This window comes from Rhinatrema bivittatum, chromosome 4, assembly GCF_901001135.1.
Source record: "Rhinatrema bivittatum chromosome 4, aRhiBiv1.1, whole genome shotgun sequence".
Lineage (NCBI taxonomy): Eukaryota > Metazoa > Chordata > Amphibia > Gymnophiona > Rhinatrematidae > Rhinatrema > Rhinatrema bivittatum.
This window is the reverse complement of record NC_042618.1, coordinates 260,749,250-260,773,200: the sequence shown is the minus strand read 5'-3', so window position 1 is coordinate 260,773,200 and position 23,951 is coordinate 260,749,250. Positions and strand designations below refer to the sequence as shown.

At 43.2% G+C, this 23,951-nt stretch overlaps 1 protein-coding gene across 7 annotated transcripts in view; it reads left to right on the top strand.

Moving 5' to 3' along the window:
- ARHGAP8 (Rho GTPase activating protein 8) overlaps nt 1–23,951 on the top strand; it is a 347,233-nt gene that overhangs the window by 153,170 nt on the left and 170,112 nt on the right. For 5 of the 7 annotated variants that reach the window (XM_029600083.1, XM_029600080.1, XM_029600084.1 and 2 more), the window contains 2 exons: nt 12,746–12,832; nt 21,671–21,769. In XM_029600083.1, the coding sequence (XP_029455943.1) occupies nt 12,746–12,832; nt 21,671–21,769 (186 nt within the window). The remainder of the gene's footprint in view (nt 1–12,745; nt 12,833–21,670; nt 21,770–23,951) is intronic. The other 2 variants (XM_029600085.1, XM_029600081.1) reach the window with 1 other exon arrangement.

Below are 23,951 nucleotides of genomic sequence, written 5' to 3'. Positions count from 1 at the left end.
TTACAGAGGCTCCTGGCCCTAAGAGCCATAATCCCAGTACCTGCAGGAGAGATAAATTCTGGGCATTATTCCATTTATTTCATAGTACCCAAGAAGGAGGGCACTTTCAGGCCCGTCCTGGACCTCAAGTCAGTCAATCGACACCTACGGGTCCCCAGCTTTGCATGGAACTCTGCGGTTGGTCAAGAATTCAGTACAGCCAGGGGAGTTTCTCACCTCCCTAGATCTGTCGGAAGCCTACTTGCATATCCCAATCTACTTGCATATCCCAATCTACTTGCATATCCCAATCCACCAGATCACCAGATCACCAGCGCTATTTACGCTTCAAAGTCCTGAATCAGCACTTCCAGTTCCGAGCTTTACCCTTCGGGTTAACCAAGGCACCGTGGATCTTTACCAAGGTCATAGTAGTGGTGGTGGCAGCACTCAGGAAGGAAGGAATTCTCGTTCATCCCTACCTGGACGATTGGCTGATCAGGGCAAAGTCACCAGAGGAGAGTCACCGGGCAACCAACAGAGTTATAGCTCTTCTGGAAAGCCTAGGATGGGTAGTCAACATAAAGAAGAGTTCCCTACAGCCATCCCAGTCGCTGGAATACCTAGGGGTCCAATTCGACACCCAAGACGACAAGGTCAGCCTGACCTCCAAGAGAGTGCTAAAACTCCGGAATCATCTGCAGGTCCTGCTGAGCGCCAGCCGGCCCACAGCTCGGGATTACCTACAAGTCCTCAGCCTCATGGCATCCACTCTGGAAGTGGTGCCTTGGGCGCGGGCTCATATGAGACCATTGCAACGCGCCCTTCTATCTCGATGGAGTCCACAATCACAGAACTACACCATACACCTACCTCTGCCGGCCAGAGTGCGGAATCAGCTATGATGGTGGTTACAGCCCGGCCACATAAGCCGGGGGTCAAGGATGTCCTCCCCGACCTGGATTCTGCTCACCACAGATGCCATCCTGAACGGATGGGGAGCACACTGCGAGGAACTCACCGCCCAAGGGCGGTGGACAGGAGAAGAGTCAAGGTGGAACTTCAACCGACTAGAGGCACGGGCAGTCAGGCTTGCGTGCCTGCAATTTGCCCACAGACTTCACGACAGAGCGGTCAGAGTGATGTCAGACAACGCCACCACAGTGGCATACATCAATTGACAGGGCGGAACCAGAAGCCAACAATTGTCCCTAGAAATAGCTCCCCTGATGCTTTGGGCAGAAGCACATCTTCAGGACATCTCCGCCGTCCACATTGCCGGGAAGGACAACACGACGGCAGACTTCCTCAGCAGAGAAAGCCTAAAACCGGGAGAGTCGCAGCTGTCATCCACAGTTTTTCAGATAATTGTGGATCGATGGGAGACACCAGCCATGGACCTATTAGCAGACAAGTCCAACGCTCAAGTTCCCAGATATTTCAGCCGCAGGCGGGATCCTCGAGCCCAGGGGATCGATGCCCTGGTACAACCATGGCCTCAGGGGATCCTGCTATATATGCCTTTCCTCCGTGGCCCCTGCTGGGCGCCATTGTACACAGGATTCAGCGACACAGAGGCCTAGTTCTTCTAGTGGCCCCGGACTGGCCAAGAAGACCCTGGTACGCAGACATGAGAAGACTACTGGCAGGGAATCCTCTACGCCTGCCTCCACACTGGGACCTGCTGCAGCAAGGTCCCATTCTCCATGAGGATCCAGCTCAATTCTCTCTTAAGGTCTGGCCATTGAGAGGGCTAGATTGAAGAAAAGAGGATACTCGGAGCCGGTGATAGATACACTCCTCCGAGCACGCAAGTTCTCCACATCACTAACATATATCAGGATCTGGAGAGTTTTTGAAGCCTGGTGCGACTCTCACGGCACCAATTCACATGCCGCTAAGATTCCTCTCATCTTGAACTTCCTACAAGATGGACTTCAGAAGGGTCTGTCCCTCAGCTCCATCAAGGTTCAGGTGGCAGCGCTGTCTTGCTACGGTCCCAGGCGTGACGGCAAATCCATTGCCAAGCACCCAGGCGTTTCACGTTTCCTGAAAGGAGTCAAACACATTCGCCCGCCACTGAAGTGGCCAGTGCCCTTGTGGAACCTCAATCTAGTACTGGAATTTCTAGCGGGATCAGCCTTCAGGCCCCTTCGAGGCCTGTCTCTCTGTTTGTTAACCTTGAAGATGGTGTTCTTGCTGGCCATATGTTCAGCACGCCGCATCTCAGAGCTACAAACACTATCCTGCCGTGATCCATTTCTCAGAATCACTCCAGAGGCTATCCATCTTTGCACAGTTCCATCCTTTTTACCCAAGGTGGTTTCACACTTTCACCTCAACCAAACCATATCCTTGCCCACCACGGAAGGTTTGAAGAAATCGGAAGAAGGTCAAATACTACGTCATCTCGACATCGGCAGACTGCTGTCCAGATACCTGGAAATGTCAAAAGCAGTACGAAAGATGGACCACTTGTTCGTCCTGCACAGCGGGAAGAAGCAAGGGGAAGCGGCCTCACGGCCGACCATCGCCCGCTGGATTAAAGAAGTTATCAAGTCAGCCTACGTAGAGGCAGGTAAACCACCGCCTCTACAGGTTACGGCTCATTCTACCAGAGCACAATCGGCCTCTTGGGCAGAAGCTAAGCTGCTATCGCCTGCAGAGATATGTAAAACGGTGACGTGGTCCTCCCTCCATACCTTCTCCAGATTCTACCGTCTGGATGTCCAGGCCCGGGAGGACACAGCATTTGCGAGGGCAATCCTTACACGGTCCTCGGGCAGCCTCCCGCCCAGTCTGGGAGTAGCTTTTGTACATCCCATTTGTTTTGAGTCCATCTGCTACACGCTAGGAAATGTTGAGATTACTTACCTGATAATCTCCTTTTCCTTAGTGTATGCAGATGGACTCAGCATCCCACCCGGCTGCCGGTATACATGGGGATTCGTCGTCTCACGGTAAGCCATGCTTTGCTTATGTAGGGCTTCCACCCTGCTGGCTGTCAACGCCTTCCGTTTGAGAACTCTGGCGGTCTCCAGCTACCATCAATTGGTCAGGGTATTCCTATTCATTTAATCGATCGGTCAATACACATATATCCATAAAAGCTTTGCAAGGAAGATTACTGATTTGCTTCACTTCCTGTGGGGGTATATGTACCCGTGCTGACGTCAGATCCGTCTCCAACTGCTAGCACGAGCACACAATACCCATTTGTTTTGAGTCCATCTGCATACACTAAGGAAAAGGAGATTATCAGGTAAGTAATCTCAACATTTGAAATGTCTGTATACAAATGCTAGAAATCTAAAACATAAGAAGGGAGAGTTAGAGTGTATAGCACTGGATGAAGGGGTATATATCTTTGGCATCTTAGAGAACTGGTAGAAGGAGGATAACCAATGGGTCACTGTGATACCAGGGTACAAATTATTTCACAATGAAAGGCTAGATCAAATTGGTGGAGAGGTGGCACTATATGTTAAGGAGATCATTGAGTCAAACAGAATACAAGTTTTGAAGAAACTAAATGCAATGTTGAATCTTTATGAAAAGAAATTCCAGGTGAAATAGGAAATAAAATAGTAATAGGGGTGTAATACAAAATCAGTAGCATAGTAATAATGGGTGATTTCAATTAACATAATATTGATTGGGTGAATGTTGCATCAAGACATTTTAGAGAAGTAAAGTTCCTATGAAATAAATGACTGCGTCATGGAGCAGCTAGTACAAGAACCAAAACAAAGGAGAAACTATTTTAAACTTAGTCCTTAATGGAACACAGGATTTGGTGTCAGAAGTAAAAGTATTGGATCCACTTACCAATAGTGATCACAAATTTGACTTAATAAATGGAGGGAGTGCCAAAAATAAATCTACTGTGACAGCATTTAACTTTCAAAAAGGTGACCATGATAAAATGAGGAAAATGGTCAGGAAAAACTGAAAGGAGCAACTGCAACGGTTAAGAGTTAAGCTCAGGCATGGACATTGTGTAAAAATACTATCTTGGAAGCCCAGACCAGATGTATTGCACGCATTAGAAAATGTGAAAGGAAGGCTAAACGACTACCGGCATGGTTAAAAGGTGAGGTGAGAGACGCTATAATATCTAAAAGAACATCTTTCAAGATTTGAATGAAGAGTACAGGAAACAGCATAAGCACTGGCAATTCAGATGCAAAGTATTAAAAAAGAAAAGCAAAGAGAGAATTTGAAAAGAAACTTGCTCTGGAAGCAAAAACATAAAAACTTTTTCAAGTACATTCAAGGTAAAAAGTCTACAAAGAGTCAAGGGGTAAAAAGGGCAGTTAGGAATGACAAAGGCACAGCAGAGAGACTAAATGAATTATTTGCTTCTGTATTCACTAAGGAAGATGTAAGAGATATATAAATTTTCACCAAGGAAAATAGTAATTCAAAATTAAAGGGCTACTATCCTCACTCTGTATAACCATACACATACAACAACATATGAGGATTGATATTAATTACTTAGAATATAATCTATTCATACTTGTTCTAACCAAGGGAATTAGTATCAGAATATTGTGCTCAATCGTTTAGGCTCTTGCCCTATACAGGGCTACAACCACTTTCATGGCAAACAATGGCACTCAAGGTTTACTTCATTTACCAATTCCCATATAGTGACACTTTTATTTTATTAAACTATAATTTTTAAGTTATTTTATAATTTACGTTACTTATCTTTCCGTGTTCATTAAAACCACTCCACACCATTCCGTGAAAACTTCTCCACAGCTTATCCCATGCCCTCAAAATTGCCTGCCTAAAAGGCAATACTATCATCCACCGTTTTGTGACTGCTAAAAACTCCAACCTCCCGACATTGCAATGTTTTGGTGGCACGTCTCGCCTGCTTCAGGGGATTCCTCCTAATCAAAAAGCAAAATACCATTCTAATTAGCATACTATTCCCACTCGCAAAAGATTTTTTAGAGAAAATTTATCTTTATTAAATGCAAGACATTCATCACAACAGGACTTACTCGTTTGACTGGCCGTTCAAATGAGTAAGTCCCGTTTACTTCTCTAAAATGTCTTGATGCAACATTCACCCAATCAATATTATGTTAATTGAAATCACCCATTATTACTATGCTACTGATTTTGTATTACACCCCTATTACTATTTTATTTCCTATTTCACCTGGAATTTCTTTTCATAAAGATTCTTTACATTCACCTTTTCTGCTTTTTTGAACTGATTGATTTTGTTAATTCCTCTTTCCTCTTCCTGGTTTGCTTGGGGGTGACATGCCAAATTCATTGGCCACTCCTGCCACTCCAGTTCCCTAGTTTAAATGCCTGGTAATATATTATCTGAATTTTTCACTTAGCAACCTCTTTCCTGCCATTGACAAATGTAGGCCATCCTTACCATATAATTTTTTATTGCTCCATACACAGCTCCAGCCTCCAATGTATCCGTTCCAAATCACATTCTTTACCCCATGTTTAACCTTTCCTTTCCCTTTGTCACGTCCCATTCATTTTCAGACCTCTGACCTTATATAAGAGTATATTACTTGCAATCATAAACAATTCCTTCATAGATCTATTATCTTTTCTCAGTTCTAAGGGCAATTTTCAAACAACTCTGTATGGCTCCCATATACAATCATATGTGGCAGGATGGAGATCTATACAGTACTTTATAACTTATGCATATCAGGTACCTGCAGATTATAAAATACATGTATGTCTGTCCCCATGCAAATAAATTGCCTTGTATGAATGCATTAGAAATATATATGCATATATTTTATGTGCGAAAAGAATTACAACTTGCTTGCATAAAACCCCAAGTTATGCACATAAGTTGGTATATTTTGAAATTTTCATCTGCAGTTGAAATCACTAGTTTTATGATTCTTCCACCAGTTCACACAATCCTTCTCCATGTCATCAAGACACACTTAATTCTTCAGCCTGAACTCCCCCATTCACTCAGATCTTCTACTTAACCAATAATTGACAACAGACCTATTTAATGTCAGTTGCACAGTAAGTTACCGCATATACTCATGTAAGTCTCTTATAAAATAGCAATTTGCGAATGTAACTCTTGGCCCTGCTCCAGAATGCCCCTAGACCACTCCTTTTTTCACATGTAGATGTGCTCATGAAAGCAAAGCTAAATGCATATGTTTGATGTTTACAAAATAGTATGTAGGAGAGTGCAAGCATTTACATGCTTATATGCTAATTTTTATATGCATAACTCTGAAAATTCACCTCATATATAGGTGTCATTAATATTTGTTCTTTTGGTACTTTGCTTCTAAATTAACATAAATTATACAGTAATAGAGAAAATTTTCATTAATATTTTCCAACTCAAATAGGTAGGAAGCTTATCACCTTTCTAGGATAACAAGATAGTTTTCTCCACCAACATCATGGCATGTATCACAAATCTTTTCCCTCCTTTAGGCAATCTCTTATTCCTATTCATTATTCCAAATAGATCAATTTACTAGACCATGATGTTAAACAGATCAGAAATTTTTCCAGCCAAATCTTTTCCTCCAAAATGAACTCAATTTGTGGCAATTTGTGAACATATGATATGTTCCTAGTAGATAATTGCATTTTTCATATACTTCTGATTCCTATACATTTATCTTAGCTCCCCTGCCTCTAGAGATATATAAGAACATAAGAAATTGCCATGCTGGGACAGACCAAGGGTCCATCAAGCCCAGCATCCTGTTTCCAACAGAGGCCAAAAACCAGGCCACAAGAACCTGGCAATTACCCAAACACTAAGAAGAACCCATGCTACTGATGCAATTAATAGCAGTGGCTATTCCCTAAGTATAATTGATTAATAGCCATTAATGGACTTCTCCTCCATTCTGTGAATTAGTTTAAATTGTATCTCACTCAGATTAATTGGCATCAATGTTTGATTGATTAATGAAAACACTTATTGGATCTCTTCTTCTCTGAAAACTGCCCCCCCCCCAAGTCAGCCAAACTCTGAGAAGAAGTAATATTCATATTCATATTCTTCTTTATCATAATATACCATATGGCTATTTTATTGTTTTTACTAGAGTAGCCCAAAAATGTTCTTCCATATCATTACTACTTATATGCTGTAAATTATCCTTGCTAAATGACAAAATTGGTAGCCCCCCTGCGTGGCTGCATGGGCACTGCTAGTAACAGGACACACTTGCAGCCAGGTAAGAGACTGCTAGGACTCACCAAGTTCCTTTGAGTGTTTTGGGGATATTTTGAGGGGGATGGGTCTCCTGCAACACTGAAATGGCACTGGTCACTTGGCTGCATGGCTAGCACTTGTCTAGGTTCTTTCTCTTCTTCCTGGCATCAACTGGTGACTGGGCACCCTGTCTTTGGCTCCTGTGGGGCAAGATGAGGTCATCAGCTGATACCTACTGCATTACTGGCCCTAGATTGGCTATGGGAAAGTGCAAAGATGTCACAAAGGGGGACAGGGCTGGCAGGAGATTTAAATCCCACCAGCTCCTTTGCATCCCCCTCTTTTATTGATGCCTCAGGTCCTGGAGGCATCTCTTTTCCTACCTCCAATCTTATTCCCTGTACCTTAAGTGAAGAGGAAACATCCAGAAACAGGGTTATAAAGTACCCCTGTCTCCAGAGTGCTGATATAATATCAATACAATCTTGTGATATCCAAACCCCCAGTAGCCACTTCAAATTCCAATAATTTATCATGCCACTAAGAGGAACGTGGAGAGGAGGGAATGGCTCAGTTGTTGTTTTAGAGCCAGTCCAGCCTGTGAGAAAAACAAGCATTACTTGTAGCAGTGAGAAAAAGGCAGTCTTTCTTCCACACTTGAAAGAGACGTTTTAGTGACAGAAAGCCAGAAATGGAAATCAGCTCAAACCATAAGAAACTGAAATTGGGAGAGCATGTGCCATTGCCACCTGTTCAGCCTCTTTTTGGAGCAGTGCAAAAGTTGGAAGAGCTATTGAAGGCTAGAATTAGTAGAGCAGGAACATAGGTGGGGCAGTAGAATTGTAACACCCAAAATTAACAACACGTTCCTCTATGATTACTACTTCTGAAGTAATGGAGGCAGTATTTTCAAGAACTAATTCTGAGGAAGAATCATGTCTAAGATTCCTTGAATTAGAAGATACTGAAGAGCAGGTAGCCAAAGAATATTTGGGAGGTCTAGTCAGTAGTACCTTAGCCTTCAGTGAGGAAACAGGGGAGATAGATGATATTGACAGTGTTGAGAGCTACCCCCCCAAAAAAGCAGGTAATCCAGATAGAGATTGTGAGTGATGCTCCTGGCCTTTTATTTCACAGTCAGCCCCCAACCCCAACTCCAGTGCTAGCAGCAGACCCAGCAGTTCCCAAGGATATAGAGAGGGGATCATGCAAGACATCCCTGGTATGGAGGCACTTTAAATTTAAGAATGACCTGTGTTTTGCTTACTGTATTCACTGCAGTAAGGCCATTAGTTAAGGGAAGGTACTGGGGCATATGATAAATGCTGGTCCTGCAGTATTACCTACTGAAACACCACCAGCTAGCATAGGCAACGGGGCGGGCAGCAGTACTAGCCTGGGGAATCCCTCTGCCACTCAAAGCCAAAGCGGTAGCAAAGGTATTAAAAAGGGATTGAATCCAACGGCCCTTTCCACCAATCAGAGGCAGGCCAGCAACCATCTGCAATGGATCTCCAGTGGCAAAGCACCATAGAGGAAATAGCATGGTGTTCTGTATCATTGTCCTGGGACAAGAGATAGGAAGCATCCAAAGTAGTGATGAGGTGCATCAGGAAAATGAATTCCCTGGATGACTAGCCCCTGCAGATAGTGGAGAACCTGGGCTTTAAGTATCTGATATACCCCTTAGACACAAGTTACAATTTGTTCTCTAGGACTACATTTAGTAGGTAGGTTATCCCCTACCCTGTACATTCAGTGCCATAGTGGTATGCAGGCTCAGCTGGCCAAGGCAGAGGAGAATAGCATACATGCACATCTACCTCTCCTTGATGGAACATTGGAGAAAATTGGCTGAGGCAGGAGAAGGCAACAGCTCTAGCAGGGACTTATAATCAGGGTGCAGGTGATCTGTGCTGCGCTGCATGCCCAGGTGATGGATAGCCCCCATAACCTCACTAATATCCTAACAGCAATAAGAAAGATGCTGGAGGGTTGGCAGCTAGACCAAAGAGGCAGGAGTCTTCATGCTGGCTTCTTTGTGAGACAGTGGAAAAAATATGTTAAGGGCAGTGGAAGATGGGGGCTATCAGGGGATCAGCTGCTTTGCATACTTGCTGTACCTGACAGTGAGGGTTGCTCTGGGGCTAGGGCCCAAGGACCATGAAATTCCAGTATCGAAGGACCTAGAACCTGTCTAGGATCACCAAGCAGTATGGTAGAACATTTCTGGAGGTTTCCATTCTTCCAGGTTCATTAAGGAGTGTGCTTGCAGGGTTCCTGCTCTCTAAAAGGTTATCTAAAGGACAGAGAATTCTGGTATTGCAGAATTACAGTAGTGTACACTTTGCAAAGGTCCTTCCTGTTAAGGAGAGGCAAGGGGGATTTGGAAGATGGTGTTAGCAGAGGGATGAGGTAATGGTTTTGAGATAAGATATTAATAATAGGAGGTACATGTCCTCTAAGTGGGTGAGGGTATTTGATGAAAAGTTTTCTAGGCATCTTAGGAGGAGAGTGAAAAGAGGTCTTGGGAGTGTAAGATGTCCTGAAATAGAAGTGTTGCTTAAGTTCTGAAACCTGAAAAAGATTCCTACAGCCATCCAGAAGGAAGAACCCAAAAATTAAAGGTACTGTCCTTGCTGGGGAAGCTCCAGGAAAGAAGTTTTGAACCATGTTAACCAAGGCCTTGGGACTAACTTAGATTTGGTGTAATTCCATCTTCAAAGAAAGCCATTTTGAAGAAGTGAGGTTTCTGCTGATCTTGTTTGAATGTTTGGACTATATCCTATGACTTGATTGAAGATTTTTCCTGTGAAGAAGTTGTTTTTTACATTTCGATTTACAATATATTTTCTTTATTTGTTATATTTGGTAAGTCTTCACTTGGGCCTCCTAGAGACTGATCTGGTCCCCGCTGGCGATCCTTGGAGGACCCTGTTTCCTGAGCTGCAGCAGTGCAAATAACCCTTTCTGCAGCCTCCAAAGATGACTCCCAACTAAAAAGTGCAGGAAAATAGGCCAATTTCATTGTAGCGCAAAGGGTGGGCAACTTCTCTGTGAGAAGCAGGAAGAATTCAGGATGTGTCATAAGTGTTTGATTCAAGATATAGATATCCAGTAGAATTCCACATATCTGATGTTGCAGAGATTAGTGGAGCAGCAGATGTCCCTTCATGATCTGTTTCTGGAAACTGATGTGGATTGGCCCCTGGGCATCATGACTAGGTAGTTATGATGCAGCTGATACAAATGCTGAAGCCCTTCAAGAATGCCAAAGAGGATCTGAGATCCAGAAGTATGAACCTGGGTGGGGTCATCCACACAGTAAGGGGTAGATTTTAAAAGCCCTACGCGCTTAAATCCTGCCGGATTTACGCGCGCAGGGCACTTGCACGCTGGTGCGCACAAAGCCCCGGGACGCGTGTAAGTCCCGGGGCTTTGCTTGGGGGGGGCATGTCGGGGGCGGCACGGCATTTGGGAGTGTGTCCAGGGGGCGTGGCAACGGTCCATGGGAGGGGCCGGAGGCGTGGCGCAGGGCCGAGTGCTCCGGCACAGTGGCCTGTGCCGGGGCAGGGAGCCGGTGATGTGCGCAAGTTACGCCTGCCAGAGGCAGGCGAAACGCAACAAAATAAGGTAGGGGAAGGGGATTTAGTTAGGGCTGGGGGTGGGTTAGATAGGAGAAGGGAGGGAAATGTGGGGGGGGGGACAAAAAAAAAGTTCCCTCCAAGGCCGCTCGTTGGGTGTAATTGGAAGTGACAAGTAGCAGATTTCGGAGCGGCCTCAGAGGGAACGGAGGCAAGCTGCGCGGCTCAGCGCATGCAGGCTGCCATTTTTGCTCAGCCTTGTGCGCGCCAACCCCGGATTTTTGTTTGCGCCGGTTGCGCGAACAAAAGTACGTGCGCACGTACTTTTTTAAAATCTGCCCCTAAATATTCTGAAGGAAAAGAGTTTCCATGAGCAAGTGGTGTTGCAGTTTTTGGACTCCTTGCATCAGTAGGTGCAAGAGAGACTGAGACCTTGGACAGACAACAAAACGTATATGCTTTCCATGCTTCAGACTTTGTAGCAGCTAAGATGTTTTTTGCTTGCTTTCACTGTATTTCAAGCCTTTAATTACCAATTCCTAGAAAAAAACTACTACTACTACTACTACTTGTCACTTCCATAGCATTACTCAACGTACACAGCGCTGTACAAAAACACATAAGCCAGTCCCTGCTCATTACAGTTTACAATCTAGTCAATACAAACATTTAGGGGTAGATTTTCAAAGGCTACGCGCGTAACCCGAGAAAATTTGCCCCTGTGCGTGCCGAACCGATTTTGCATAGTTTCGGCGATGCACGCAAGCCCCGGGGCTTGCAAAAAGGGGCGCTCCGTGGGCATGGCTGGGGGAGTTGCGGCGGACCGGGGGCATGGCCATGGGTGTGGCGGCAGTCCAGGGGTGGGGTCGAGTGCTCCGGCACAGCGGCCCGTGCCGGGGCATGGCACACCGGTGCGCAAGTTACGCCTGCCTTGGGCAGGCGTAACTTTTTCAACAAAGGTGTGGGGGGGGGATTTAGTTAGAGCTGGGGGTGGGTTAGATAGGGGAAGGGAGGGGAAGGTTGAGGGGGCTGGAGAAAAAGCCATCGGGGCTCCCCTCGGACTCAGCGCGTGCAAGGTGCACATGTGTGCACCCCCTTGCGTGCGCCGACCCCAGATTTTATAACATGCGCACGATAGTGCATGCATGTTATAAAATTGGGCATAGATTTGTTCGCGCCAGGTTGCGCGAACAAATCTACGCCCATGTATAAGTTTTAAAATCTGGCCCTTAATGAAAAAGAGGGTTTGGGAATTTCATTTCTTAAGAAAATGGTTAAAATAAATAGGGATTGTAATTGGAATAATCAGGGGTTAAGATTTAAAAGAAGCTTCAAAATGGTGTTTTTTTTAGACTGCTTGGAATAGTCTTCCTGAATTGGTGTGTCATGCTTTCTCTCTCTTTCTTATTCAAATCTTGATAAGAAACACAGCATTACCCTTTGCTTTACTGTCTGGATGCATAAGAACCCAAAACTCTGAACTTTTGTTTGATAAATGACTTTACTATTCTGCATCCTGAGTTTTTTACCAAAGGTTAACATCATAATAGCCATCTGAAAATGCTCGCATGAAACTAGTATCTAGTCTGATTATTTAAATATTGTCATGATCACTAAGCTCTAGGCACCATGTCTTACAGTTATTCTCATGATGAGCATCTTCAAAAGAAAATCATAGATAATAGACTAAAATAGCATATTCTATATCGTGGAATCTTATAAAGATAGTGATGTTTTAACCATTATGACTGCAAAGCATCCTACTCAGTCCATAGTACAATAGCAGTATAATCTTATACTAAATTGAAACAAGATTGTTGGTAGCACTCATGCTTTCTTCCCTTTTGTATTCAATTTTTTTGGATTAGATCTTTGGTAACTAAGGATAATATAATATTCTTGAGAGAGAGTCTTTCATTCAATTATACTTTTTTTTTTTGCTGCATATAAAAGGAAAATTTATAAAGCTCATTTTTTCCAGGTATAAGAAAAATATCAAAGCCCTTTACATTGTACATCCAACAAACTTCATAAAAATCCTGTGGCACATTTTTAAGCCTCTCATAAGGTAGGTAATGTTATAATAAGATACTCATTTTGGTCTGAAACAAATTAAAACCTGAAAATCAAATGCCTTATAAAATATGGGATAAGTTTTCAAAATTGTAGGCACTTCTTCCATGTCTTTAATATCTGTATGGTCAATGCTGTTCATCCTAATGCAGCCTATTGTGAAACAGGGCCCGTGTTTGGATCCAATTCTGTACCTTAAAATGGACTGTAATCTTTCTTTAAGTGTTTGACTGACTGCATAGCTATTGAACAGTAATAAATGGACTTTCTATTAAAGCATCTTTATCTGCAGATTGATATAAGATTGATCCAGCACACCTCTCTTGCCATGGATCTTGCCTTGGTGTACTATTGTTTCTCTACTCATTGGTTATTAACAATAGAGTTAATCCATTTAATGCAATCATATTCACTAAGTGGATTTTTAGCCATCAGAAAGCACATACTGTTTATACGTTTAGCAACATAGAGAAGAGGCAGAGTGAATGATGTCTAGGAGTGTACATTTAATTTTAGAAAATTCCATTAATGCAAATACTTTATGCTATCCATTAATATAATGTAAGGGCACATGTCCACTTTTAGCCACATAACAATTCAAAATTCAAACTCTGTATATGAAAGTATCTAGTGCTTGAAAATCAATTCATAAGTGTGAACTGGCATGCACATTGCCAGTTAGGTGCCCTATTGAAAATGTACCCTTATATGTATTAGAGATGTGCATCCATTTTGGCTCTGTTTGTGAATGAACACAGTTTTGTTCATTTTTCTTTTGTTGCATTACTCACAGTCATGTCTTACCCCTCACCAACTAAACCCTCTTTTTAAACTTTAAAACTCACTATTCATCTTCCTCTGTACCTCTCTTTTGAACACCCCAACTCCCCCAGATTTTATCCTATCACCCACAAAGTCCAAAGGGGGCAAGAGTGTTCCCCAGTTAATTTTGCCCTGCCATAGTCATAGTAAAAAAAAAAAAAATGGCATTTTCGACCCATGGCCAGCACCATTTTGGAATGTTGACATACTCCAAAATGGCACTAGCCTTGAATCAGTCAGTGCTATTTTGAAATATTGCTGTAGTGTGGTAGGAGCAACTGGAGATTGCTTCTGTCCCTTTGGAGTGATAGGTAAGTAACAGGGGAGGAGGGAGGCTCTGGGAAGAGTGGGAAAGATAAAGGGAAACCAGAAGAGATTACAAAATGTAAAAAGAGGTTTAGTGAACAGGGGACAGAGCTGACAACTAACTGATGTTTTAGCCTGTGTTATTGTAAAATAATGTGCATCACACAATAAATTAAATTATTTTTTAAACTCTTTATCATTTTTAAATGTTAACTTAATAAACTTGACAAGAAATAGTACAACAGAGATCACATTAAATATAAAAGGAAAAAAAAATAACAATAGGAAATATGAAATCTAAAAGTACTTTGTCAGACCACAATTGTTTTTAAATGTAATAAAACCCCCCAATAAATGAAATGCAAACTTACAGGTCGATACAGTAAAGTGTGCTCCGTCGGAGCGCACTGTCACCCTGCTCTGGACGCGCGTTTTCCCTTACCCCTTATTCAGTAAGGGGAGGAAAACACGCGGCCCACCCGCGGCACCTAATAGCGCCCTCAACATGCAAATGCATGTTGATGGCCCTATTAGGTATGCCCGAGCGATCCAGTAAGTAAAATGTGCAGCCAAGCCGCACATTTTACTCTAAGAAATTAGCGCCGCCCAAAGGTCGGCGCTAATTTCTTCCGGCGCCAGGGAAGTGCACAGAAAAGCAGTAAAAACTGCTTTTCTGTGCACCCTCCGACTTAATATCATAGCGATATTAAGTCGGAGGTCCCCAAAAGTAAAAAAAGTAAAAAAAAAAAAATAATAATAATTTTTGAATTCGGCCCGCGGCTGTCGGGCCGAAAACCGGACGCTCAATTTTGCCGGCGTCCGGTTTCCAAGCCCGTGGCTGTCAGCGGGCTCGAGAACCGACGCCGGCAAAATTGAGCGTCGGCTGTCAAACCCGCTGACAGCCGCCGCTCCAGGCCAAAAGGAGGCGCTAGGGACGCGCTAGTGTCCCTAGCGCCTCCTTTTCCTCGTTTGCACCGCGTCGCCTCATTTAAATACTGGATCGCTCGCACCGGCAAGGGGCCGGTGCGCGCGCCGGGAGAGCGGGCGTTCGTCCGCTCTCCCACGGACTTTACTGGATCGGGCTGTAAATAAAAAAAATTCTCCCCCACATACCCCTAATATGTAGTTTTCATGAGACCAAAACTATTAACATCTCCCTTTAGTCTCTATTATAGTAACATAAGTATAATACAATACATATTTACTGGAGGAGATGTAAGAGAGACATTCACATAAATGAAAGGTATAAATAATAGGGATGTGAATCGTTTTTTGACAATTTAAAATATCGTCCGATATATTTTAAATCGTCAAAAATCTTTAGGGCCACGATACAATACCAATTCCCCCGATTTATCGTCAAAAAATCGTAAATCGGGGGAAGAGGGAGGGCAGGAAAACCGGCACACTAAAACCCCCTAAAACCCACCCCGACTCTTTAAATTAAATCCCCCACCCTCCCGAACCCCCCCCCCCAAATGCCTTAAATTACCTGGGGGTCCAGCGGCGGTCCGGAACAGCAGCGGTCCGGAACGGCCTCCTGCAATTGAATTGTGTTGTCTTCAGCCGGCGCCATTTTTCAAAATGGCGGCGGCCATAGACCAACACGATTCGACTGCAGGAGGTCTTTCCGGACCCCCGCTGGACTTTTGGCAAGTCTTGTGGGGGTCAGGAGGCCCCCCCAAGCTGGCCAAAAGTCCCTGGGGGTCCAGCGGGGGTCCGGAAAACGATCTCCTGCCGCGAATCGTTTTCCGTACGGAAAATGGCCGGCACCATTTTCCATACGGAAAATGGCGCCGGCAGGAGATCGACTGCAGGAGGTCGTTCAGCGGGGGTTCCGGACTATCTATAGCAGAAGTAAAGTTATATGGCAAGGGACCTCGTTGCGCATGTAAATACTTATGCATCCTGGTGTGCATCTCTTGACATGCCCATGCCTGTCCAGCCACGCCCATTCCCTGCCCCCTTTAAAAAGTTTTGATATATGCATGCTGTGGTATTTATGCGCATATCTGGGTACTTTAAAAAAAAAAAACCAGTCAGCACACACAAACCCGATTTCTTCTCGCATCCCCTAATTGATGCACGTGATGGGCTTTTAAAATTCAGCTTAAAGTGCGTGACACAAATAGGGGTGTGAATCGTGTGATCGATCGTCTTGATCGATTTTGGCTGGGGGGGAGGGAAATCTTATCGTCGTGTTTTTTTTTTTTTTTTTTTAAAATCGTTAAAAATCGTAAATCGGGGGAGGGCGGGAAAACCGGCACACCAAAAAAAACCCTAAAACCCACCCCGAACCTTTAAAACAAATCCCCCACCCTCCCGAACCCCCCCAAAATGTTTTAAATTACCTGGGGTGCAGTGGGAGGGTCCCGACGTGATCTCCAGCTCTCTGGCCACGGCTGCGTTGAGAAATGGCGCCGGTGGCCCTTTGCCCTTATCATGTGGCTCCCGACGTCACGCGTGCAGGAGATCGCCGCTGGACCCCCAGGGACTTTTGGCCAGCTTGGGGGGGCCTCCTGACCCCCACAAGACTTGTCAAAAGTCCAGCGGGGGTCCGGGAGCGACCTCCTGCACGCGGGCCGTATTGCCAATCTTCAAAATGGCGCCGGTGCTACCTTTGCCCTGTCACATGATAAGGGCAAAGGGCCACCGGCGCCATTTCTCAATGCAGCCGTGGCCAGAGAGCTGGAGATCGCGTTGGGCCCCCCGCACTGGACCCCAGGTAATTTAAAACATTTTGGGGGGGTTCGGGAGGGTGGGGGATTTGTTTTAAAGGTTCAGGGTGGGTTTTAAGGTTTTTTTGGTGTGCCGGTTTTCCCGCACCCTATTTAATGATACAATACAAATGCCCCTGACGATAAATCGGGGGCATTTGTATTGTATCGTGCACTCTAACGATTTTGGACGATTTTAAAATTATCTGACGATAATTTTAATCGTTCAAAAACGATTCACATCCCTAGACACAAATCAAATTACTATTTTAGATTATCAAATGGTAATATAAAACTGAAAATACTGTATTTTGAAGGTGATTGTACTGGAAAGTCAAAGGTTTCTAGGACCACAAGTATTTGCTGACCATTACAAGTTTTGCAGAGTTTGTTCATGACCACGAATTTCTTAGGTAGGGCTTGGCATTTTGAAAAGTGTCTACTGTGTGGTCATTTGTGTACCAGCTAAAAAGACTTTGATTGGCCTCAGTGGTGCGTCAATTCTCTCTTTATCCACTAGATCAGACCAGTATTGATGTACCTACTATTGTACCTCAGCATAACGCGTAGAACTGGTATGGGAAGATTCATGATTGACATCAATCCTTCATGTATTATAGTTAGAGCAACGGGCTGAGAACCAGGGAAGCTAGAGTTCAAATCCCCCTGCTGCTCTTTGTGACCTTGGGCAACTCACTTCACCCTCCATTGCTTCATGCTTTTCTCTCATTCTGTATCTATGGGAGAAATGTTCAGTAAATGAGGGCCTTAGATTGTGAGCCATCTGGGGCTGGGGAAGTGTTTACAGTATCTGAATGTAATATGCTTTTAAGTGTCTAAAAAGTAAAATATAACTCAAATAAATAAAAAAATAAAATGGTGCCAACTGCCAAATGTTCTCCTGTGCTGTACAGAGGGAATATAGCTCATTTATCTCTAAAATCAAATGAAACACAAAACCAAAGCAATTTCTAATTTCATCATGCGCCTAGCTTTTGAAATTTAAAAAACAGACTTCTTTTAACTGAAAATGGTATCACCTACACCTTGTTTGTTGGCCATTATTTCTACATGTGTAGGTAGACTAACAGAGCCCTAGAGATTTGTGGAAATTCAAGGACGAGCTGTAATCTGATCCTGATTTATACTGATGAAAATTTTGTATTTCCTCCAGATTCACTTGGGGGGAAATTTGTCAGTTTTCCCAGCGTAACTGAGAAAAGTTGGTGTGGGTGGGCAGTCTATTCATCATCTGTGTTCAAAGGGAGAAGCCTTCTCATCGTTCCCTCTTTTCATCACATAAGATCTTTATCCTTTCTTTATTAAAATTAATGAATTGCTTATGCCTATGTCCTAAATGATGTACATAAATAACACAAATTCGAGAAAAACAAAATACAAACTAGCACTGCACCAAAGTAATCACACAATTGATACAAACCCATTTTCTCAGTAAACACAGTAATTGTGTTTACTGAGAAAATAAATAATAGATAAATAACAGAATAGGAACTAAATGCAATCCTCTAGGATGCCTAGAATTTTTAGTGCCTGTACACACACACACACACACTGCCCCACCCTCATACAGGCAGTTAAACCAAAAGCCTGTGTAACCCCAGCTCGGGAAGTATGTCACACTCTGGTTGGGGCCATAAACTTATCTATAGTTCTTTGGGGCAGGAATACCTGACTAGCTATTCCTTTTATCTCTTTCCCCTGGGTATGGATTCTTTTTGTAGGGGGAAAGTGTAAACTTTCAGGGCACAAGTGCTAGAGGTGACTGACTCCTTAATGTTGTCCCTGGGAGAGGGGTAACTTTCTTCACTGTGGGGCAGATTTTCAAACCCCTACACACGCCGGGCCTATATTTTAAAGGCCCGGCGATGCGTGTAAATCCCCAGGATGTGTCTAAGTCTCGGGGATTTGAAAAAGGGGAGGGGAAGGGTGGGATGGGTGGGCCAGAGGCCTCCAGCACAGTAGCCATTTGCCACTGTGTTGGAGGATCGCGCCGGCAGGCTGCAGGCGCATGCAACTTGTGCTTACCAGAGCAGGCGCAAAAGATAAAACAAAGGTCGGGGGGGGGGGGGGGTAGGATAGGGCTAGGGGGCGGGAGGGTTAGCAGAAGGGAGGTTAGGAAGTTCCCTCCGAGGCCACTCCAAAATCAGGGAGGGAACGGGGGAAGGTTGCGTGCATCGGCGCGCGCAACGTGCACTAGTGTACACCCCCTTGCATGCGCCGACTCCCGATTTTATATCATGCGTGCACTTGCGCTCATGTTATAAAATCTGGCGTCCATGTGTGCGTGCCAGGTAGCGTGCGCACATGGACGCCCACACGTAAATATTAAAATCTACCCCTGTGTGAGGTGTATGCCCAAATGGACTCACTTGGCTAATGGCCAAATTAAAGTCTTTACTGTTCAACACTGATAATTAATGGCACAATAAATATGATTTCAGTACCACAGGCTTTCTTGTTTCTTTACAGTCCTTTTCCTCTGTTTATGCAGGAATATCTTATACTAGAGTCATATAATCTTCTAGCGTCCAGGATAACTAGAGTTCCCAGGTGGGCAAAGTATTCCTTGGTTGGGCAGAAGACCCTTCCTGTCTCTGCACAGAGAGTACAAATCTCTCTCTTTCTCTAGGGGTGAAGACTCCAGATGGGGGTCCTCAATGATCTTTATAGTTCTTTTACTCATGGTTAGCAGATCTTCAGGATCTTATATATTCTTCTTCAGTTCAATCTCTCCTCTGGATCCCTGATGGGAGGAATTCCTAGAAGCAGGAAAATTAGCCTGCTCCAATGCAGGAAGGAAGGGGGCAGCCATAACAATCTTTCTCCTGGATCTTTTAACTTAATGTCCTTTTCTCTTTCAAACAAGATTACCACTGTAGTTCCTACCTGCAGCAGATCACTGCAACATCCATCCTCACTGAGGGTTTGGAGGGCAAGACTTCCCTAACCTGCACAGATCCAGAATCAGGGTTCTCCATTACTTGAGTCCAGAGAGTGTACAGGCTTTCATAAGGCTCCTGACATGAAAAATCTTAAACCCCCAAAACAACCTTGAGGAAGTTCCCAATCAACTAGTGAATAGATGTGGAAGGAAAACTCTCCCGACCCTAGTCAGAATCCCCAAGCTGCATTAGTCTGCTTCCTCTGACTGTGCCTGAAAAATCACAAATCAGATTAAACTCTTCACCTTCTCCTAAATCTCCAAAAATCATATAGGACTGCCTATAAATTCTTGGGAGAGAGCCGTTATAAAGCCTTTCAGAGTGATGGCCATTCTCAGATCCCACACAGGGAGGGGCTGAATTTGAATGGATCCTCCCTATATTCTTACTAAGGGCTCACCCAGGTCTTAATGGTAACAGACTGTCTGTCGGTTACACCTGTTCGAACAGAAATGTCTTTAGCGTTGTTTTAAAGGTTTTTAGGAATTTCCTGAGCCGTAAAAATTCTGCTGAGAGCTGAGATCTGTATAAAAACATTTAAGAAAAAGTTGAAGGGCTTTTTGTTCAGATAAGTTTTTACAGATTAATATCTAGTCAGCTGAATATAGTTATTTGTAAGTTATGAATCTGCAATCTTGTTTTATTTTGACTTTGTTGTTTATGTGATATATTTGTTTTTATGTATGATTATGTATTGTTGTATTGTGACCTGCCTTGAATTTCAGCCAGGCAGAAAACAAATATTTTAAAATAAATAAAAGATAGGTCGTAATGTTTTTTTGGCCATCACATTTCTATGAAAGTCTAACCAGATTTAGTGGAGAGTTATCAAATTGCATCATATCTGCCCACAGCAGATTCTCTAATTCAAGGAATTCACATCAAGATTATTTTTGAATTGCCAGACTAATGAGTTACTTTCCAATTTCTTATGCATTCATCAAATTAGTTTGAATTTTTTTTTGAAGAATTTGCACATCTAATTGGATTATGAAAGAAAAGGAACATATGTATTATTTTTAATGCAATCTAAAAGCACTTTTAGAGACAGTTCTAAGAAACATTTTACACTAACATATAGGAGAGTAAATGCTTGATATCTATGGACATTACAGGCCATACATCTGCTGAACCCTGAATGTCTGATATCCTAATTTTTGCAAGTTATTACACACTGATTTGGATAGTTCTTGGTATTTGGACCACATAGTACTTAATATTTTAAAGATTATTAAACCACCTCCTTTTGTTTATTGAATTTAACTTGAGGTTTATTGTATGTACACTCTATTTTTGAATGTCTCATATTTTATATACAAATGCTGGAAAATTTGACTTCTCTAATATAGTAGACCTTTACAGCAGAAGTTCACTATAAGAGCATTTTTTGTATTCTTTTTTCAAATGTAGACAGCAGAGGGAGTATCAGTACATAAGTTTGCTTTTCTAGCAATGAAGTGATTCACATCTGCATCATTTCCAAAGATCAAGCCTTAAAAAAAAAAAAAAAAAGTGGGGACAATTATTTCCAGTTTAGATTTTTCCTCTTTTTTCTTCCTCTTTTTAGTTCATATCTGCAGGAAGGGAAGTATAAGACTAGTTATGAAGCTCACATAAGAAATCTAGCATGTGTATACAGGCAATTTTTTTCATGATGTTTATAGAGTGCAAGAGGGGGGAGCTACTTTTCAAGGCATCTGTTTGGTAGAAGATACTTGGTTCTAGTTAATGTTTTTCAAAAATGAGTGCATTGATCAAGAAAAATAAGTTAAAAATGTGACAGTGATATAAGCAGTTTGGTTTATAAATCTAATTGCTGTGCTTTTTATTAAGCTAATCCTATTTAACTTTATAAATCAGGATGCAGACATGTGGGAATTAAGCTCTATTTTACCATTCTAAATTAGAATTCAAACAAAGTGTAGATATGAAGGTGATGCCCATCTTAAGTTTCCTGCTATTTTTGCTACATTTTATTTTGAACCTTACTTGAATTGTAACTATTATTTTTTTCAATTTTTGTAGCCACAAATTTGGCAAAAAAGTATCCTATCTAAACTACTTAAGTGACTTGAGAGAACACCTCAAATATGACCAACTTATCATCCCTGAAGATGTTATTCGGTATGTGCCAACTTACATTCCTTATTCCTATGATATCTTTTGTGAAACATGTGCTTCTTCTCGAATAATCTTTGTTAAACATCTATCTTAATTATTACTACTTGTTTGATTCACGTAAATCAACGAGGGAAGCTGAATTATTTGATTTTCAGTATTTTGGGCCTAGTTTTGAAGAATTTCTACCATTTTGTCCTACTCTTATTTTTTTATTACATCACCAAATCTGGTGAGTGATATCACTGGTAAAAATGTGAATTTTTAATATTTTTTTCTATAGTTTTTCTATTTGCTGGAATTAACTTTATAGGATTAAGAAGGACAATTTTTTATTTAATTTGAGTATCTCTTTTTTCTTTGTAAGTTTTTCTTTTTTTTTTTTTCTGAGATGTCCTTCAAAATATTTGCCTTTGTCTCTGAGAGAACAATCACAGACAAATCCCTGGGAACAAAATGCTCCTAGTTTCATTTTCACCTAAAAATAAAAAGATGGTCAACCAATGCAGCTGCTATCCAGAATAAACTGGTTGAAAAAGTGCTGAAACATGATTGGTCCTGCTCCTTTTTTCTCCCTCCCCAACTAGCTCTGCTTTGGCTTTGCTTCCCCCATAGATTTTAATGAGACTGAACCTAATGAGCAAAAAAGGATTTGGATTTTTTTAGGGCTGTGCCCAGTTTGGATGAATCAAACTGAAATCTGATTCATTTAGATTGAAATTCACATTTGGATCAACTGAATGCACATCCCTGTTCTGGAGTTTTTGCATCTTCCAAGATCTCTTTATGCATCAACAATTGCAGAAGAGAGGGGGGCATCATTTCTGGAATATACTACTTTCAAAGCATCCCTTTTTTATACCGCTACTGGCTTATGCACAAGATTTCTTGGCAAAGTTAGAGGAGCTTCTGCATATGCCTTCTTTTTTTTTAATTTTTATTTTGTAGTCAGTATACAGAGATACAAACAAAAGGAAATGCTGTAAACATAGTGTGATGATCATTATATTCCCTGGGGAAGGTTGGGGCAGGAAACCTGGGTGGAATCCTCAAAACCCAAGAAACCCCAGGTTAGGGGAAGAGATCCTGCTCTGAAAGATACTGAGAGAGGGGGAGGAATGGTGACCCGAGAGGGAGGAACTGCACAGCCTGCACCTCATCAAGAGGGCTTTAACATCCAGGAGGACTGGGAGAAGCCAGGGAGGTGTCCTGATGAAGGGGCTGAACAGGAAATAGGAAAAAGCACTACTAAAGACAGAGGGAGACATGGAGGAGATGGAGGTGGACTTGCTGGAGAGTCCAGACATGGAGGCTATACCGATGGAGGAAGGAGAGGACTGGTGGAAACTCTCTCAAGGAGACATGGACACTGAACAGGTTAGAATCTGAGGAAACTAGGGATGTGAATCGTTTTTTGACGATTTAAAATATCGTCCGATATATTTTTAAATCGTCAAAATCGTTAGGGCCCACGATACAATACCAATTCCCCCGATTTATCGTTAAAAAATCGTAAATCGGGGGAAGGGGGAGGGCAGGAAACCGGCACACTAAAACCCCCTAAAACCCACCCCCGACCCTTTAAATTAAATCCCCCACCCTCCCGAACCCCCCCCCCCCAATGCTTTAAATACTTGGGATCCAGCGGTGGTCCAGAACGGCGGCGTCTGGAACGGCCCCCTCAATTGAATCCTGTTGTCTTCAGCCGGCGCCATTTTGCAAAATGGCCGCCGCAAAATGCAGCGGCCCATAGACAAAACGATTCGACGCAGGAGATCGTTCCGGACCCCCGCTGGACTTTTGGCAAGTCTTGTGGGGGTCAGGAGGCCCCCCCAAGCTGGCCAAAAGTTCCTGGGAGTCCAGCGGGGTTCAGGAAGCGTTTCTTGCCGCGAATCGTTTTCCGTACGGAAAATGGCGCCGGCAGGAGATCGACTGCAGGAGGTCGTCAGCGGGCGGTCTGGAACCCCCGCGAACGACCTCCTGCAGTCGATCTCCTGCCGGCACCATTTCCGTACGGAAAACGATTCGCGGCAAGAAATCGCTTCCTGAACCCCGCTGGACTCCAGGAACTTTTGGCCAGCTGGTGGGGCCTCCTGACCCCCACAAGACTTGCCAAAAGTCCAGCGGGGGTCCGGAACGACCTCCTGCATCGAATCGTTTTTGTCTATGGCCGCCGCCATTTTGCGGC